At 42.2% G+C, this 19,022-nt stretch overlaps 1 protein-coding gene across 15 annotated transcripts in view; it reads left to right on the forward strand.

Moving 5' to 3' along the window:
• The window catches only part of TPM1 (tropomyosin 1), a 28,677-nt gene extending 10,885 nt beyond the window's left edge, over positions 1-17,792 (forward strand). For 3 of the 15 annotated variants that reach the window (XM_012443061.3, XM_012443060.3, XM_012443072.3), the window contains 8 exons: positions 3,846-3,979; positions 6,327-6,444; positions 7,641-7,711; positions 8,487-8,562; positions 8,984-9,046; positions 9,345-9,414; positions 10,825-10,903; positions 12,272-12,469. In XM_012443061.3, the coding sequence (XP_012298484.2) occupies positions 3,846-3,979; positions 6,327-6,444; positions 7,641-7,711; positions 8,487-8,562; positions 8,984-9,046; positions 9,345-9,414; positions 10,825-10,903; positions 12,272-12,275 (615 nt within the window). In that variant the 3' untranslated portion in view covers positions 12,276-12,469. Of the gene's footprint in view, positions 1-3,845; positions 3,980-6,326; positions 6,445-7,640; positions 7,712-7,968; positions 8,045-8,486; positions 8,563-8,983; positions 9,047-9,344; positions 9,415-10,824; positions 10,908-12,271; positions 12,470-15,755 lie in introns of those variants that run through there. The other 12 variants (XM_064361374.1, XM_012443071.3, XM_012443079.3 and 9 more) reach the window with 6 other exon arrangements.
• The last annotated feature ends 1,230 nt before the right edge of the window (positions 17,793-19,022 follow it).

The raw sequence follows: 19,022 nt of genomic DNA on the forward strand, positions 1-19,022 counted from the left end.
ATACCAGAAATAAAAGCTAGTGAAGATGACAGGTGTGGGGCTTTTGGAGCATAGAGCATAATAAATCAGAATAAAAAGTAAAAATAAGAAAGAGAAGGTAGCCCTAATTGAATTATAAAATTAAACCAATCTTGAATTCTAAGGAACTAAACAAAAATTCTATTAGACCAGTATACTAGGGCCTGCAGAGTCTGTCATGGGTTCAGGGTTTTCCCATAAAGATAGGTGACCTCAGATACTACTCCCAGGTCCTGGCTTTAACCTGGAAGTCCCTCCACCTGTCCTGCTCTGAAACCTCTGGGGCAGTAGGCGTTGACTTCAGGGCCAGGGAGTAAATGCTCCGTGTCCTTACGTGAGCTTCCTATTACCCATTAGCATTGTTTTATGAAGTTTTCAATTTTATATCCTGTCGAATTTTGAAAAGATTGTGATAAATACTTTAGTGGATGATTTGCATTACAGCAGCTGTTCTCCTAGTCCTGGTTAGGGTCTGTCCCTGAGGCCTTGGGGAGTTGGGGTGGGGCCCAGAGAGCATCTAAATCTGATGTCAGAAGAGATAAAGACCACAGGAGTAAGAACTGCCAGTTCCAAGGCTTCCATGACGTTCCGGGAAGCCAGGAGAAGTGAAGAGTGGAGAGCCAGCACACCAGGAGCCTGGTGATTTGGGTTTTAATCCTGTCTCCCACTGATGGCTATATGGCCTCCACATACTTCAGTGGTCAGGGTGAGAGTTCCCTCCTGCCGCCTCTTTTTAGTGAAGAGCTAGAAGAATGGCCAGCTTCTTCGGGTGGTAGCGAAGGGGGTTGTTTATTTTTAGTACAGATTCCTGCCCTCCCCCTTTGACCTCCTGAATCAGAATCTCTAGGGATAGGGCCTGGAAGTTTGATTTTTTTTTTAATGTTCATCTCTGAGTTGATTCTGACACTATGCCACTCGTGGGAACTGCTGACCTCGGGATCCTTCCAGCTAAAACATTGAGACCCTATTTTTTGGATTTACAGGGGCTCCTCAGGAAGGGGCAGCCACCCTCAGGTCTGCTGTGTATGTGCTACCATTCCTCCCTCCGTATCACAAACTGGCACCTAGACGTGGGTCTCCATGCCCAGTCGTTGCTGGGGCACCCTCTATGAAGCCCTGCTGGCTGGTATTGCTTTAGGATATATTCTCTGATGTCAGGAGTCTGAGGTTCTACAGAATGCTCCTGGGGAAACAGAGATGACTTTTAGACAATAGCATTCTGTAAACTCAGTGCCAAGAGCTAAGGGAAAGAATGGGGGTGGGGGTGATCGGTGGAAAGATGTAGATGGGTTGGTGGGTCCCTTGGGGTAGGGAGATCTCATGTGCAAGGCTGGAATGAACATGAGGTGCTGTCTCCTTCCTTTCTGGTGACTCAGTTGTGTGGGGAGCTGGGGACAGAGACCTGTCACTCAGAGTGTTCTTTCTCCAGAGCATAAACAGTTGACTTTCAGTGAGTACAAAGTCCTTGAGGTTTAGGCCAGATCTAAAGCAGAGCAGAGAACTTAAAACCTGGTGGCTACAAAAAGGTTTTGAAAATCTTGCTGGTATTTCTCTCATAGGCCATAGCCTCTGTAACAAGGATATTTGCCTTCATATTAAATAGAAGAAAGGGGGAAAGAAAAGAACGTGTACAACGTGTACAGTACTTTGGAGTACATAACCTAGACACGCCACAGAGGCTTTTTGCTGTTGCAGGGCTTTGGGTTTGTGTGCTTGGTTTTTTGTGTGGTTTTAAATTTCGGGTTTCTTTGTTTTGTTTTTTGCCCTTTGTTTTTGCTTCAGCTTTGAGTCCCCCGCTCCCACCTGCAAAAGGAATAGAATTTTACTGGAAAATGAAAATATAGAAAAGTGAAGAAATCTTGCCTGACCCAAAAGTGTATCCTTAATATACACATCCTGCCGGTAATAATAAGAAAAAAATGCCTAATGGTTTTTAAAAGACAGTTCCCTGTAATTAAGAAATTTGTTATCCTGTTACCCTCACCCTTCAATATACTCATAACCCCCAAAACAACAGTCATCTGCCAGTAATTCCTAGCTGGGCCCAGTTAGCAGCTGTGCACTGGTAATGATTTACTTTGTAGGCAGTACAGTTGTAAATGTTCCTCCTCTGATTTGTTTCACATTTGCCCTGCTCCCTGCCTCCATCAACCGATTACTACATTTTTTGTCAGGATAAAAGTGTATTTACATGCTTTTTTTTTTTTTTTGTCTCGCTCTGTTGCCTAGGCTGGAGTACAGTGGCGCGATCATGGGCTCACTGCAACCTCCACCTCCTGGGTTCAAGCAATTCTCCTGCTTCAGCCTCCTGAGTAACTGGGATTACAGGCACATGCCACCATGCCCAGCTAATTTTTTGTATTTTTTAGTAAAGACAAAGTTTCATCATGTTCGTCAGGCTGGTCTCAAACTCCTGACCTCGTGATCCTCCCACGTCGGCCTCCCAAAGTGCTGGGATTACAGTGTGAGCCACCGTGCCCAGCCTACATGTTTTTATAGAGTCCTTCACCGTATTTGGAGATGCCCTACTCACCTCTCTTCCCAGATAAAACTTGGCATTTAAAGTCTTACAAATCTAGATGAGCACATAGCTGAAGGTTCTCAGATTCCTTTGATTAAAGGCTGTGACCTCAGTCTTTAACTACATTTGCATTTCTAACTCTGTATTGTGGATCCATAAGCTAAGAAAATTGCTTTTATTGAAATTACGTTAGTATTATTCCTCTTATTAAGCCCATACTCTATGCAGAGAACTGTGAGTTCTCTGGATGTGAGCAGCTTACAGTTCAATGATGAAGACAGGGCTGTATGTAGAGAAATTTGTTATCCTATTACCATGGGTCCCTAAGTGTTTATTGTAATTTCTAGAAAACACCTAAGTATTCTGAAAACCCCACTACCCCTTGGTGAGCATATATGCAAAGTGGATGAGGGTGCTGTACCTGATTAGTAAATTCCATCTTCCACTTCCATGCACAGTATTTAAACAGCCACCAGTGCAAGTGTGTATAATGGAACATCATAGTCTTACAAGTGTTTTGAGGCTCATAGCAGCGACTGCGTATGATAGGAAAAGATTATTGCCTCCCAAAGAAACAAAAATTTTATTCCAGAGATAGATACCAAGTAAAAACAGTACTTGTGTTACTTTTCTTTTTAGGAGTTTGATGCTCTTCTTGTATTAACCTTGACTTCTAAGGAATTTCATAGGCTTACGTAAAAAACATTTGGGAAATTTGTCTTGGCTCTGTTCCAATGAGGCCAGTTATTCTAAAAGGGGTTGTTGGATTGTGTTGGGCCTTCATGTGGTTTGTATTTTAGAACCACCGAATTTTAAACTATTTTAGTTCCTTTGATAAAGTGACTAGAAGAAAAGAATGTTGAGTCAAACTCTTGAGTCCGATTTCTGGCTGTACTGCTATCGTCTTACATGGCTGAGCCTGGGTGAGTCCTGTCTCAGTTCACACTTCAGGCCCCCAGTGAGTGAGGTGGCTGTGATGATGCTCTTGTTTACCAAGCAAGTAAAGCCAGGGTGTTGAAATCCATGGAAGAAAGGAACCATGTGAAAGACCGTTTGCTAATGATCTGTCTGATGAGAATTGTGTGTATAGATTTGTATGTACATAAATATGGATGTTCACTCTATATATCAATGTATCAATGTATCTGAGAACTCCGGAGTTGACTGAGGCTTGTAATGCACTTAAAGGTAGCTCACCACAAGACAGTCTTCCTGTCTGAAATCAGCATTGCAGTCCCCGCCACTTCCTCAAGGTACCATCCTCACTTTCTCCCCAACTCTGAAATGCTTTTCACTCTCCACCTAGGCTGAAGCCGACGTAGCTTCTCTGAACAGACGCATCCAGCTGGTTGAGGAAGAGTTGGATCGTGCCCAGGAGCGTCTGGCAACAGCTTTGCAGAAGCTGGAGGAAGCTGAGAAGGCAGCAGATGAGAGTGAGAGGTGAGAATGCCTCATCAGCCATCTTTTGCAGCTGCCTTTCCTAGTGGAATAAACTGGAGGGCTCCTGTGATCTTTGAGGTTTAAGAATTTTTCAGTCCCCTGGTGGTGGGATCATTTCCTCCATTGATCCCAGGTATAACTTAGTTGGTTTTGTTCATTTAGCATTAGTGAAACACCTACTATGTGCAAAGCACTGTCCTAAGCCCTAAGGTTACAAAAAAGAAAAAGATCTTATTCCTGCCATCACAGAGCTCACCATCTAATGAGGGAGACAGATATATAAAGGGGAAATTTAGGGGTACAAGTTGGCCCTTTCGTTCCCACAGACCACAAAGCAATTGTGCATTTTTTTAAGTATAACTTTATTTTAAAATATACCAAGGAGTCTTAGGCCTAGAGAAAGGAACTATGGACTGTCAGTTGTCAAATAGCTTAACAAATAGGTGGAAGAAAAAACACAAATAAAACAGAAATATGGTCTGCAAAAGTAAAATAGTTTGAACTTGGTCTTAATACACAGATAGTCAGATGCTTGTGTGTTCTGAGCCCACCTCTGCTGTAACCTGGCTCTACTCCAAGATTCAGCTTTGTGGTGGTAAAGGAAAGCATGGTTCGTATAGACCAGCACAGCCTCGTGTGGTCTAGAAGGGATTTTCCCTTGTGCTCAACTGTTGGAATTAATGATTTGCCATATTGCACAGAAGTCCTTCGAGACTCCCTGAGGTGAGAGAGCATTCTGCTGCTTGCGGGATAGTATAGCATGAAGGGGCTCAGAACACTGAACATGGATCTGTCTGTGCTGTGACCTGGGAAAGTGAAAGCAGTCAGTCACCTTGTTCATTTCTCCATCTTTGAAGTGACCCTGCCACCAGGTGTCAGGTATAAATAGTGATTTCATACTTTAGGATTAAAGAAGATTTTTAGCTCAAGTTTTCAGGCCATTATTCACTGCCGCTTAGTGTTTCTTCACTAACCAAGCATTTCTTTAAGATGACTAATCATCTCTTACAGTGTACACATAAGAGTGGTTTTGTGGCCGACTTCTTTCTGAAATATACTTGTTAGTGCACCTTAAAGGCAGTCTGGTAATGTTAGACTTTAGAGTAAAGGGAACTTGGGGATCATTTAGTCCCTTAGTTCTACAAATGAGTAAACTAGGGCTCAGAGAGCGATATGAGTTGCACCGAGGCTCACAGCATATTTGTGGCTAAGCCAAGACTCCAACCCAGATCTCCTCAACTGTATTCCAATGCTTCATCAAAAGATAATGGACTCATGCCTATAATCCCAGCACTTTAGGAGGCCGAGGCAGGCAGATCACTTGAGGCTAGGAGTTCGAGACCAGCCTAGACAACATGGCAAAACTCCTTAATCTACTAAAAATACAAAAATTAGCCAGTTGTGGTGGTGCATACCTATAATCCCAGCTGCTCGAGAGGCTGAGGCAGGAGAATCGCTTGAACCCGGGAGGTGGAGGTTGCAGCAAGCCAGGATCACACCACTGCACTCTAACCTGGGTGACAGAGAGACTCTGTCTCAAAAAAATGATAATAAAATAGTGGTTTACTTATGCTGCCTACTTAAATTGTGATAAATGAATTCCATTTTAACATGACTCATTATTCCATATAGCTGTAAAATATCATAGGTTAGTATTTTTCTGAAACATAACACCATGCCATAGAACCCTAATATACACCATGCCATAGGACCCTAATACACTCAGTATAGACGACAATGTCAGGCCTGTCTCCCAGCATTGCTGTCATGAAAGGGTTCCGTTACAGGTAAAACTTAACCTGAAGCATTCAGCTGAATCATAGGAAATTGCCATTATTACTGGTCAGAAATGGTCAAATATCAGCAGTTTTTTTTTAAGCCAGTCTAATATTTTTGCTTATGGTTGGCAGGGTAAGAGGATTCTTTGTAGAAAGAGGTAAATAAAGATAAATTTGATTTTATTCTAGCTTTGGTTCATGTGCAAGCTGAGGCTTCCCACAGGAAAGGAAAGAAATCTCATCGATTTAACATACTGGCTTTTCCAGTTTCATGCCGCCAAGATTCAAACAAGATCCTGACATGGTACCTTTCATCTAATGTTAGATGCCTGATAGTTTCATCAGTACTCAAAGTGAGAGAGTTCCTTCACAGTGAACAGAGAGAAATGTGTCTCTTTTTTCCACCTTTAGCTCTGGAAAGTGTTGTTTCCTGGTTTGGAAAATAAAAGTAGCTCTGTGCTCTATTTTGGTCTGCCACTTACACTAAGACTCACAGGCCACAGCAGTGCAGTGTGCATTTGGAGAGTTCAGCTCTAAATCTTGGATTTTCCTGCTGTCTTTCTTTTTAGAGGCATGAAAGTCATTGAAAGTCGAGCCCAAAAGGATGAAGAAAAAATGGAAATTCAGGAGATCCAACTGAAAGAGGCCAAGCACATTGCTGAAGATGCCGACCGCAAATATGAAGAGGTCAGATCTTAGGGCCCAAAGCCTTGTGGACTCTCAGCAGTGGCCTGCAGGAGGCCAGGGAGCAGAGCGCAACCTTGATTCCTGAGTGAGGCCATCTGCTTTGCTGGAATAAATGGGTGGTTTCGAGAAGCAAAGTTCCTTTCTCTCCAGAAAACGGTTCTAATTTTGATCCTGCTAGGGGATCCCAGGCATTATCATGAAGCTGATCAGTAGCACTGGGAAGAAGGACCAGAATTCCTCTCCCCCAGCCACAAAGACCCAGACAAAAGATCTTTGGCCAGTAGGGAGAGTTGGGCCCTGTGTCTTGTGAAAGGAGGCTCTCATGCTGTCATGGTGCCAGTCACTTCTTTCCAGATTCACTTAGCACATCCAGATTGGACAGCCTAGAGACCACAGACAGTTGCTCAGTGGATTCATGGAGGCCTCTCTCCTCAAGGGTGGTAAAAAAAAAACTATTATTAACACAGGTTTTCTGCTGAATTTGCTCCTGGTCATGTCCCCATGAAAACAACCTCCTGTGATAAAAGAGGCAATATGATTATTAAGGTTTTTGATTTGTCCTTATTGGATCACATCGTGGCTATCCTGAGACAGCGTTGCCCCTCCTTTTTATTATCATTACTTTCCGATTACACTATGCTCATTAGTTTTGATCTGCTTCAGAGCCTCCCTTTCTCTCTGTTTCCTCCACTAAATACAAACTTGACTTTGTCAGTTATCTCACCAGCTGGTCTCACGTTAGTGTCTCTTGTAGTCTTCCTCTGCAGTAAGGAGGTAGATACACAGATGAGCCATCAGATCAATGGAGGCCTTAGGTTTATTTTGTTTTCTTGGCAGCTCCTACCTTTTCAGTATAAAATGCATCATGTCTCATCCTACTGCTGTTTTGAGATTGTGAATTTGTATTTTCTCCCTCCTTCCACTTTTGGACTGGCTGCCAGTTCACCTGGGTCAGACTTCCAGCTGAGACTGCTTAATCACAACTGACCACTCTGAGTCAGAGCAGAAGCCTCTGATCTCCTCTCTGCTGGCACTCCTAATGGAGACTTGCTTTTCTCTGGTCTACCAGAAAGAGAATCATACTGTTTGTAGACAAAACCCTTAGGGACTGATGGGATCTGATCCCTAACCCCATGCCCTCCTACATTAAGCTTGCAAGACCCATGGTATGTGTGTTCTGTGTTTTCCTGCTACAGGTGGCCCGTAAGCTCGTCATCATTGAGAGCGACCTGGAACGTGCAGAGGAGCGGGCTGAGCTCTCAGAAGGGTAAGAGGGCCCGGCGCCAGGAGGCCACGAATGGGGTGCTACAGAGCAGTGACTAAACAGCATGACCTTCTGGCAGCTGCACATTACCTGTTTCAGCTCCAGGCTCCTTTTGTACTCATTTGATGTGGATGAGCCACGAGTATGGAACATGGCGGACTCGTTTGGGGTGTCTATGTAGGAATGCGTGTATCACTGCATGCCTTACCTGCACACTGATTTTGTGAATGGCCTTGTGCATTTCCTGTGTCCACTAACAGCCAAGTCCGACAGCTGGAAGAACAATTAAGAATAATGGATCAGACCTTGAAAGCATTAATGGCTGCAGAGGATAAGGTACTGATGGCTCATGTGTGGTTTTTAGGTTTAACTGCAACCCAGACGTCTTTCAGCTTCCAATGCCTACTGGTTCGTTTGGTATAACGACTGCACCTTCACTTCACCCTCTGCTATTTATATCTTGCTTTAAGTGCTTTCCCTTGGTCCTTTGTGCTCCTTTGTTTTCCCTTCATAAATGCTCTTTGGGCAGCCGAAAAAGGAGCCAAATTATTGCACTTCAAAGTTGTTGGATTTTTGTCACCCTGCCTTCTGCTATTGCAAGGTTGGGGGGCAGTGTTCCTGGCAAAAGTAAACATTTTAATACCTGATGATTTGGCTACTTTAAGGCAGTCCTTCGTCTCTAGGACTTGGTTTTCATTTTTTCCCATCCCTCTCCTTTTTCTCTCCTCCTTCCTTTGGCTTGTCTCCCACCCTTTCTGCCTCTGATCGAAAACATTAGCAAATGTGCCGAGCTTGAAGAAGAATTGAAAACTGTGACGAACAACTTGAAGTCACTGGAGGCTCAGGCTGAGAAGGTAGGCCAGGAGCATGGTATCGGGGAAAGGTATCTTTTAAGTGCTGCTCAAAAGAGGCCCTGCCAGTGAAAGCAACAGTACATAGACATTTTAGTGAATGGCAATACTATGAGGTGATTTTTGGAGAGTTATTAGATAATAAATTCTTTTTTCAACTAGAGAATTTATTTTATGTTAGGGATGTGAGTCATCAATTTAATTTAAACCAAGTGCCAAGCGGATAAGTTATCTTGTTATCCCATGTAAAACAATAGGCAAGAAAGCAGAGAATGTATTGCAGTGTGCCATTTGATATCAGAGGTTCCATTACCTCCTAAGACATCGTTAACATCTGTTGGCTGGGCTGGCGAGTTCTTTGCATGAGAAGGCATGAGTAGAGTGAGCTGCAGCCTGACATCTGGAATGCTCTTTCTAATTACAGTACTCGCAGAAGGAAGACAAATATGAGGAAGAGATCAAGGTCCTTTCCGACAAGCTGAAGGAGGTAATATGAGAGTTGTGGATGACGCCAACTGGATTGTAAATGAGTTTGTTTTCATGGAATCGGTCAGGGCCTTTTCATTTTAAAGGTCCACTAATCCAAGTCGGGAATATTCAAAGGTCGCCTTGGAGTTTATGTGCCATACTAGCTGCCATTTCTCACATTAATGACTGAAACTGACAAGTAGTCTCAGATCCATTTTATGGGTGATGTGCTTCATTTTCATCCTCTAGTTTTCCCTATGTTTGTAGCTAAGGAAAACATAAAACTTCCCAACTTTGACTCAAATAAATCATTACAGGCTGAGACTCGGGCTGAGTTTGCCGAGAGGTCAGTAACTAAATTGGAGAAAAGCATTGATGACTTAGAAGGTAAGATCTTAAGTACTGTTTTTCGTTTACTCCTTACGGTTGAATACTGATCTGGCAGATTTTCCAATTCAAATTTTCCATCTATGTTGATAGACTCCTTTGCACTTGCACATTCTTTCTGTCTGTCCTCTGGGGTTTTCCTCTGTGGCTTTTAAACTCATGAACCTGAGTCTTCTGCTCAGGAGGTGACTAGTTAGCCACCAGCCATAGTAGCAAACGCCATCTAGCTTAACTTCATGCTCATCAGAAGTGTGGCAGGTTTATTTTTCACTGTAAGTGAGGTGCTTATAGGTGAGAATGACTCTAGTATAGTTTCAATCTTTAGTGTTATTTCCTAATTAAATTGGGAAGGATATGGACTTGTTTTTAGAAGAATCCATCTTCTTCCAAGTATGAATTCAAAGTAAAGATATGGGTTTTGTTTTTTTTTAAGTCATTTATTATCTTAGCAAAGTACTTTAAATCCTGAAGGAGGAGCGGAAAATATAGTTAAGCATTTCTCCCCTAAGGCATTTAGGTTTTATTTTAGTAATAACCACTCTGTCTCACGGATATCCTAACTGTTGAGCTTTGAAGCTTGTGAAGGGTTACTGTGAAAAAGAAAAAAGACAAACATATACATCACAGATAGAAGGGATTAGAGAAGGAACTAGCGTTTGGTGCAGATAATAACCAAAATAGTAGAGAAGAGAGAATGACAAATGGTTGCAAAATGATCTGCCAAAGTGCAGCAAAGTATGAAACCTGCATAATTACAAAAACTAAATTGCAGACATGCCATATAAAGTGTGGCGCTCTTTGTTTTTCAAGCCTCGTGGACCAGTAATAGGCAGCTGGAATGGGAAGACCACAGGAGTAACTTAAATGACACTAAGAAATCGCTATCCCAGTGGTCTGGTGTGGTCAGGAAGTCAGTGGTTTGAAGGTGGAGCCAGATAAGGACTACAGACTGTAGTCACAAATTGTTCTTCCAAAACACTGCCCTTGGATTTTTTTTTCCCCATTGTTTATAGCTGCAGGTGGCTGACTACTCCAGTGTAATTAAAATATAGCTCTGCAAAAGAACAGTGTTCCATTAGCCCCTACCCCGTTGACCAGGAGACAGCCTTCTGTGGTTTCATTTAGGATTTAACATGGTTTACTGATATACCTACCACGTTTGTTATGATTTTCGTAATGAGTCTTTCTCATTTTATTTTCTAATGGGTTTTGTTCTCTTTTTGTTTCAATTTATTTAAAACAAAACGCACGCCTCCTGCATTGGCCACCTGCTGCGGCACCAACCCCTTCAATGCATTGCCCTTTTCTTGCTGCTGTGTTGGGATGGTGCGCGCGCCACCCTCACTCACCCTCCATCTCTTGATCACTCTTCATGTTCTTGCACCTCTGCCTTCCACTTCCTGGTCATAGACGAGCTGTACGCTCAGAAACTGAAGTACAAAGCCATCAGCGAGGAGCTGGACCACGCTCTCAACGATATGACTTCCATGTAAACGTTCATCCACTCTGCCTGCTTGCACCCATGCCCTCATGCTAATGTAATAAACGCATCACCATCCCTTCCTTGCTTCGTGATCTCTGCACTCTTGATCTTTGCACTCCTGTGTTCACCCTTTTTGTCATAACCTAGAATAGTCGTTGTTTTTTCACTTTCTACTAATATGAAGGCCAACTAGATTAAGTGTGTCTATACAAACCATTTTCCTTTCAGATTCCTTTTATTTTGTAAATGCTAAATGAGAGCAATGAACTAGAATGAGTGACCTTGAGCACTATCCTTTTGGGAAATTAAACTAAACTCAAGTAAAACTAGATGGCCATGCTGTTGTACAGGAAATTCTCAAGAAATATCAAAAATTTGTTTCCTGAGATTCAACTAAGTACAACATAATCATTTTCATCAAGTAAATATAAATTGAAGGATGGTACTATAAAAGATCCTCTCTTTTACTTTTAAGAATTCTAGAGTAAAAGGAACCCTCTGCTGAGTAACCAAGCCTTTAATTGTTTTTATGAAAGGAATTAAAATGAATATTTACCATAACCTGTGTCAAAGAAATGGGAAATGGAACACAGATTGTACAATGTGAGCTTAGGAGTTAATGGCCCAGATTTTACTGTTAGGCAGTAAGAGTTGGAGTAGGTAATCCTATTATCAAGAGAAGAACCTTGAACAGATACAACTAATTTACATATTACTAACCAAACTTAAACATTATTTTTCTACTAAATTCTAATCTGTAATGTTTCAGAGTTCTTCATTCTAATATCACCCTAAATTCCGCTGAAGCTGGAAATGTTATTTTCCAAACCCACCTATCATTCATTTACCCATGCAAAAAAAAAAAAAATGGTAACTTGGAAGAGTGTGGCATGTGCCTGCTGCCTTAGAGGTTATAGAATCCCTACACTCAACAAAAAAGCCCCTAGAGACATGACTGTTGCCATGGAAACCAGAGAAAAGTCTTGTCTTCTCATCCCCCATTTGTAATTGAGGGGGTGGATCAGATCATTTGTCTCTAAGTCTTTTCCAGTGCTAAAACATGGTGATTCTTTGGTAAAAACTTTTTGCATCCAGTATGATTAAATATTCTGAAAGATGAGTGTAGCATAAAATTTGTTTTTAAATTCTGTTCATGGGTCTTCTTAAAATGGACCCTTGCCCAAAGGCAGCCTGTGACAGCCTCAGGTGAGAAGACAGCAGTCCTTCTGATGGTGTGGCTGGCAGCGGGTTTTGCATGACTGCTTCTTGTCTGCGTTTCAAGTGCTCTCATCTATTGGTTTGTTTTCTTTTTTTTTTTTTTTTCCCATTGTACCACTTTTTTTCTTTTTCTCCCACCTTTTTATCTTCACGCAGATAAGTTTCTTTGCTTCACTTCTCCCAAGACTCCCTCGTCGATCTGGATGTACCACCTCTCTGAGCTCTGCATTTGTCTGTTCTCCAGCTGACCCTGGTTCTCTCTCTTAGCATCCTGCCTTAGAGCCAGGCACACACTGTGCTTTCTGTTGTACAGAAGCTCATCATTTCAGTGTCAAATAAACACTGTGTAAGCTATTTCTGTTTGCTATTCTTTTTACTTCTTATTTATTGACATTTTAGTTTCAACATTGAATAAAACTACAGAGCTGCTTCACACATAGGAGGGTTAGTTTTTGGCTGCTGCTTTCTTTTAAATTCTGAACACTATACAGAATTTTATCAGGAGTTTCCAAAGCACAGTAGTTCCTTGTTGAACTTTAAAAAAATGCCCAGGCCTGCACCGCTTCAAAGGTTAGAGTGAGGCCTGGACATCTATCGGGTTTTGGGGGGATTGTGATGGCTCTAGTATGCAGTCTGGGTCACACAGGGGACTTTGCTTATTGAGAGTTTTAAGTTCTGGCTTGATCAGTGTCTTCCTTTGCTGGAGGTTTAGCTTGGGATGTAGTGACCCCTCTGTGTTGCTACTTCGGTGGCCCTGCTTGGGAGGACATGGCTAACTGATGAAAGGCTCATAATGAATGGTTCCGTAGCTATCCCACGTTACTAGGAAGTTATACACTGAAAAGGGTGAAAAAGAACTTGGATTCAAACAAAGTAAGTTTTGGTTATTGTCAGTCATCCTTTTACAGCACAAAGAAGAGTCCAGGCTTTTTCCAAGTATATTTATTACTCAGCTACCTTTATTCTGATCATGAAAATGACACCCTACGTTTTCTAAATGATTACTCTGTTCAGTTGTGATTTGTTTTGTGCTCTTCAGCGCATATTCTTTGGGAGGGATTGTACATAATCTTTGTTCAATGGCTATGTTTTCATTTGTGGACATTTTTAAAATATAGCAATGAAAGTTGTTTTTCCCCCAACAATTGTATTTCATTTGGGCTGCTATTTTGGTTAACAAACAGCCATTAAGTGATTAAAAAAAAAAATACATTGCAAAAATTAGAACTTTTAACTAATAGGGACTTTAGTGTCATAATTGCCAACATTTTTTTTTAACATGGATGATCTGCATGTTTTGTATATAGTTTTTTTAGCCCATATACCACCATACTCAAATAAATTTGGACAAACTCTGAAGATAGTGTCTTTCTCACTCTACAGAGATTTCAAAGCAGAGAGGAAATACTTTTTTTAAAAAAAGCTGTGAATTAAAGTATTTTAGTCATGCTATGATGGACTTTTAAATTTAGAATCTGGACAATGTCTCTTCCTTGAGTGTCTAAAGACTTCTATAATTTCATGTTTTTCTTTTCTTAAGGCTCCTTGGGCCTGCTTCTGACTATGACTCCTTCCTTGTTCTTTTTTAAATTCAGAATAAGAGAAGTGTACCCTTCTCTGAGCAAATCCTGCTTCCTGACATAGACAAAATGCCAAGTCTGAAAGTTCTGCTGAGCAGATGTTCATGTAATTCTGGAGGCACATCTGTTTCTTGGAAACCCTTCCAGAGACTTTCACACTTTGTATAAGTACACTCTACAAGGGGAAGTAGGCACTGTTGGATCAGGAGGGCAGGTCGGGAGTAGCCCAGGATGTGCATGTACAAGAGGAAGACAGCAGGTCAGGTTTATCAGGAAATTGTTGGGAGCCCAGGCTTCTGGTTCAAAGGGCCAGGCCATAGCCACAGCTGCTCCAGTCAGCCAATCCAAAAGCATCACTGAATTTTTGGGCACTTGAAGCTTCAGGCAGCTGGGAGTCTCCATAGAACGGGAAGGGAGAACACTTCCAAGGATAAGAGCATGTCTTGTCCCCGCCTTTGGGCCACGCATGCACACCAGCTCCACAGCAGTTGAAGGAGAGCAGGTCCAGAGGAGGCTGTGGGAGGGACCACTGTCCTTCCTGCTAAATTCACACTGAGCCTCTGGATTCTCCAAAGTTCTTCCATTCTAGCCTGGCCAAACATTTGGGCTTAGCAAACTGAGACATGCTCCCTACCCATGGCGACAGTTCCCTATGTCCATAGTGTAAATGTAGTAATGGGGCTTATGTCTTGCAACCCCCAAGCATATGTCACACGCAAAACACCATGGGAAGCAGTGGGGGTGTGGTAGAGAGACGGGCTGGAAAGGTTCTTTGCCCTTGATGAGCTGGCCATCTGGTGCTGGGAGAGAGGAGTGAAGCAAGTCAGAACCAATAGGCATGTGCATTTGGAGCTAACAAGGAGAGAGAACCATTCTGACTGGGAGCTCCCTGGAGGAGGCAGCTGACATTTGACTGGGGTTTTGCATATTCAGAAACTGTGGATGAGCAAAGAGGACAGAGCGGCAGATATTCCAAGTGAGAAAATGTAACGAGCACAGCATCCTCCCATCTCCTACCATTTATGAGAATGTTAATGTGAGAGCTGCTCAATCTCTTGACAGACCTGGGGGCTGCAGGCACATTTTCCCCAGGAGTAGGATTGTTAGCTTTTCAAGATCATGAAATATTTCTAGATCCAAGTTGTCACCATCATTCAAAGCCACCATGCATCCTCCGGCTGTTCCCGGTGCATACCGGGCTCTTGTTTGTCAGCTTGGGCGTCCCCTGGATGGTCAGATACAGACGGACTCCTGTGGTTGGTTTCCTTGCCGTGTGAGCAGATCGCGTGTCAGTGTGTAAAATATGTATCACGCTGATCTTCATGTAGGTGTTCCAAGCTTTGTTCATTTTATCCACATCCATTAGTACCACACATGAATGCCATCCTCTTCAAGAAGCAAGCAGGTAAATTCTAAATCAGTGTTGAGTGGAGACAAGTGCTTGTTCTTTTGCTATTTGAATAGATACCACTATCAAAGCTAGATGAGAGTCAGAATGTGGACCCTGTGTTTTGGTGACTGGGGGAAGGACAGGGACTTAATTCCGAATTTCAAAATATTTCAGTGCAGCAAAAGTAGTAACCCCCAGTTGGTACTACCTGAGAGGAAAGGGGTCCTGGAAGAGGTGGGCTGCACTGGGCAGGTCGAGGTTTCAGCTGAGTTCAACACTGAGGCCTAGCAAAAGGTGGATGTCATGCTGGCTCACCTCTAGCCAGGCCTCCATTGCCAAATCTATTGCCAGAAACTATGTATGGCTCAGCTTACAAAGTGGTTTAGTGCGGTATAAGAGGAACATTCACTTTCTTCCTCCTCCTGTTGCTCCCCCTCCCCTCTTCCCCCACCAAGAGAGAAATTCTGACCCTAAGTCTACAAAGCTTTGTAGGGTCTACCCTTCCTCGATACAGGACAGGTGACTATGGGGTAAGAGTAAACCGCTCAGCAAATGACCAGCTGCTGTCCTGCTTGAGGTCTCTGTGTTCTCTATTAACTGCCTCTCACTGAGTCTGCTAACTTTTCTTCCTTCTACCTCTTTTCTGCTAACCTGCTTGCTGACTGTACAGATCAACTCTACCAGCAACTTGAGCAAAACCGCCGCCTCACTAATGAACTAAAGCTGGCCCTGAATGAGGATTAAACTTAAGAGTGAAAAAACTTGGGCTGAATTCTAGGAGTGGAGCCCACGTGCAGAAAATCTAAGACTGTCCTACCTTCAACTAACAGAGTTGAAAACAGTTGCTTTCTGCAGAAATGCAAATGCAAGGAATTGGCTGAAAGTCTGGCCTTGCCTGTATTTTCCTCTATGTGGCTGGAATAATTACGTTCTCTTTAATCACGAAACAGTGTTTATGGTAAAATACTTACATCAATTCAGCACTCCTCTTTGAAATAGCAGGTCCTCTTGTTTGAACTTATAATGAGGACCCCCCCCAAATTTTCTATTTCCCACTGACTGCCGTGAGTCCTGCTTTAAGTATATATATATTTATGTGTGTGTGTGTGTGTGTATATATATTCCTATTACATATTCATATTCCTAACATAAATGTCTGGTATAGTGTCTGAAATATGATTAAATGTACCTATGCTTGGGCAAAATAGCTTTTGAAAACAGGAACTCATGCCAGAAGCCCCTGGTTGTCTGAAAGGTAGGCTTTATTCAGTCTAATGGTGCTGCTGGAGTCTGGGGAGAATGTCATGCTAATAATAAATAGAACATTATAAACATAAGAGAATGTCCTAATGAAGTGTGCATGAAACATGTTGGGTTTTTTTTTATGAGCAACAGAAATAAATCATTTTAAAAGTTCTCAGAAAACCTATTTATGTCATCTTTGTTTTTGTGAGTTTGTGTTACTGCACAACTCCCAGACTTTTAACTGCCTGTACCTCGGAAATGTGTGCTGTTAGTAACTTCTCCAGTTTGTTTAGCAGTGCTGCAGCTGTATTTGGTTTTTACCTCTCCCTGTTCCCACGGCACAGTCAGTGAACCTTCACCAAACCCCATGTGCGTTTTATCTTCATAGTGAATTATTGGTGGAGGTGCACCCGACTGCTATGTGAGAATCCGTGCCATGGCTCCTTTGGGTCAAAGACATCCTGCCCCCAACTTAGGTTCTTGTCTAGAAACGAGTAATGTCTTACAAGCATGCCTAGTTCTAATCATCTCATCCTGTGTTTGTGATTGATGTTTGCCTGCCTAAATGTACAAACCACCATTGTGTCCAAAGCACAGCTATTCATAACTTCATTTTCTAATCCCACCACAGAGAAAGTGGCTCATGCCAAAGAAGAAAACCTTAGTATGCATCAGATGCTGGATCAGACTTTACTGGAGTTAAACAACATGTGAAACCTCCTTAGCCGCGACCACATTCTTTCATTTTGTTTTTGTTTTGTTTTTAAACAACTGCTTACCCCTTAAATGCATTTTTATTTACTTTTACCACTGTCACAGAAACATCCACAAAATACCAGCTAGGTCAGGGGGTTGGGAAAACACACACAAAAAGGCAAATCCATGTCAGGGCGATTATGGTTTAAATGTGCCATTTCCCAGGTTGATGTTGCCACACTTTGTAGAGTTTAGCAACACAGTATGCTTAGTCAGCGTAGGAATCCTCACTAAAGCAGAAAAAGTTCCATTCAAAGTGCCAATGATAGAGTCAACAGGAAGATTAATGTTGGAAACACAATCAGGTGTGGATTGGTGCTACTTTAAACAAAAGGTCCCCCTGTGGTCTTTTGTTCAATATTGTACAATGTAGAACTCTGTCCAACGCTAATTTATTTTGTCTTGAGTTTTACTATGAGATGAGACTGTGGATCCCGCATGCCTGAATTCACTAAAGCCTAGGATCTGTAAGCCACGCTGCTCTTCTGAGACTTCCATTCCTTTCTGATTGGCACACGTGCAGCTCATGACAGTCCATAGGATAATAATCAATGTGGATTTCCACTCTTTTCAGTTCCTCATGTTAAAGTGAAAGATTTAGACACTACATAAAATTGGTAAAGGACATTTTCTTGAGAGTTATAACTATATGTAAACATTGTATAATGATATGGAATAAAATGCACATTGTAGGACATTTTCTAAATTTGGTGGTCCTGTCATTTGTATGTTCTTAATTTGTGAGCTTTTGATCGTGCAGCTGACCTGCCTTCCCCCACAAATGGGTTCTCAGAACAATATCCCAGAGTCCAGGAGAAACTAGGTTTCATGTGTTACCTTTTCAGAAACTCTAAAAGCAGCATAATTTTGTTCTGTTAAAGTTATAACCAAGCAAGACAGCACCTTTCCAAATGTAATTTTCAATGTTTTTGGTGTATATCTGCATATACATGTAGGACTTTCACAGTGATTTTACTGGTTTGGGGATTTTTCTTCTCACATATCAGCTAAGTCTCTAGAAGTGACATAGCCACACATGAACAAATGATGGGTTAATGTGCCAAATCTGTTGTCCCCCAGCAGGGTGATTTGACTTAAAGTACTGCTTTAATGAGTCTTTATGACTTTCTGCTTCCCAACTCATGAGTTCTCAATTCCAATACATCTCCATTTTCTCAGACTTAGAAACTAAAAATATCATCAGTCATTTTCCTAGCTCCTGAAGACTTTAAGCAAACAAAATAGATTACACACAATCCTGGCTTAAGTTGTACTGCAGGGAGGAAAAAGGAAGTTCTCACCAAAAGCAAACAGCAGAATGGACATCTATGAAAACTCATTTGGATGCAGATATCTTTTCATTTGAAAGTATTCAATATCTCTGTAACTCTTCTTCTATGTCCCTTAATCAGGAATCTCTTCTCCACAGAAAGACAAAAGCTATAAGGGCCAAGAATCCTAGCAGGGGCCCAGAGCCTGGTTTTAGGTCTCCTGAAAAGCTGTCACCTTGCTCACAGCAAATAAATGCTTTGATCTCAACCTTCCCACAGTTTCAGCACCCCTAGGCTCACCTCTGCCAGTCCTCAGCTAGGAAAAAACCCACTCTGCACCACTGTAGTCATGGAAGCCTTTCCTAAACCTGGCCCTCTTTCACATGGGGAGCCACATCTGGCTTCAAATCAGAACTCCACCTTTATTAGGCTACCTAACCTGTCAAGTCCTGAAATCCAAGCTGCTCCATCTTTAAAATGGAGGTGAGATTAGCACCTAGCTCATAGTTTGTAATTGTGGGAATCAAATCCATAACCACTTCAAATACATGGCACAATGCCGGGCACCGAGGGCTTGTTCCATAAAAGTTAACTGCTCAGCCAGGCATGGTGGCTCACACCTGTAATCCCAGCACTTTGGGAGGCTGAGGCAGGTGAATCCTTGA

The sequence above is a fragment of the Aotus nancymaae genome, unplaced genomic scaffold, assembly GCF_030222135.1.
Source record: "Aotus nancymaae isolate 86718 unplaced genomic scaffold, 86718_ANA_hifiasm-v0.15.2.pri h1tg000041l, whole genome shotgun sequence".
NCBI lineage: Eukaryota > Metazoa > Chordata > Mammalia > Primates > Aotidae > Aotus > Aotus nancymaae.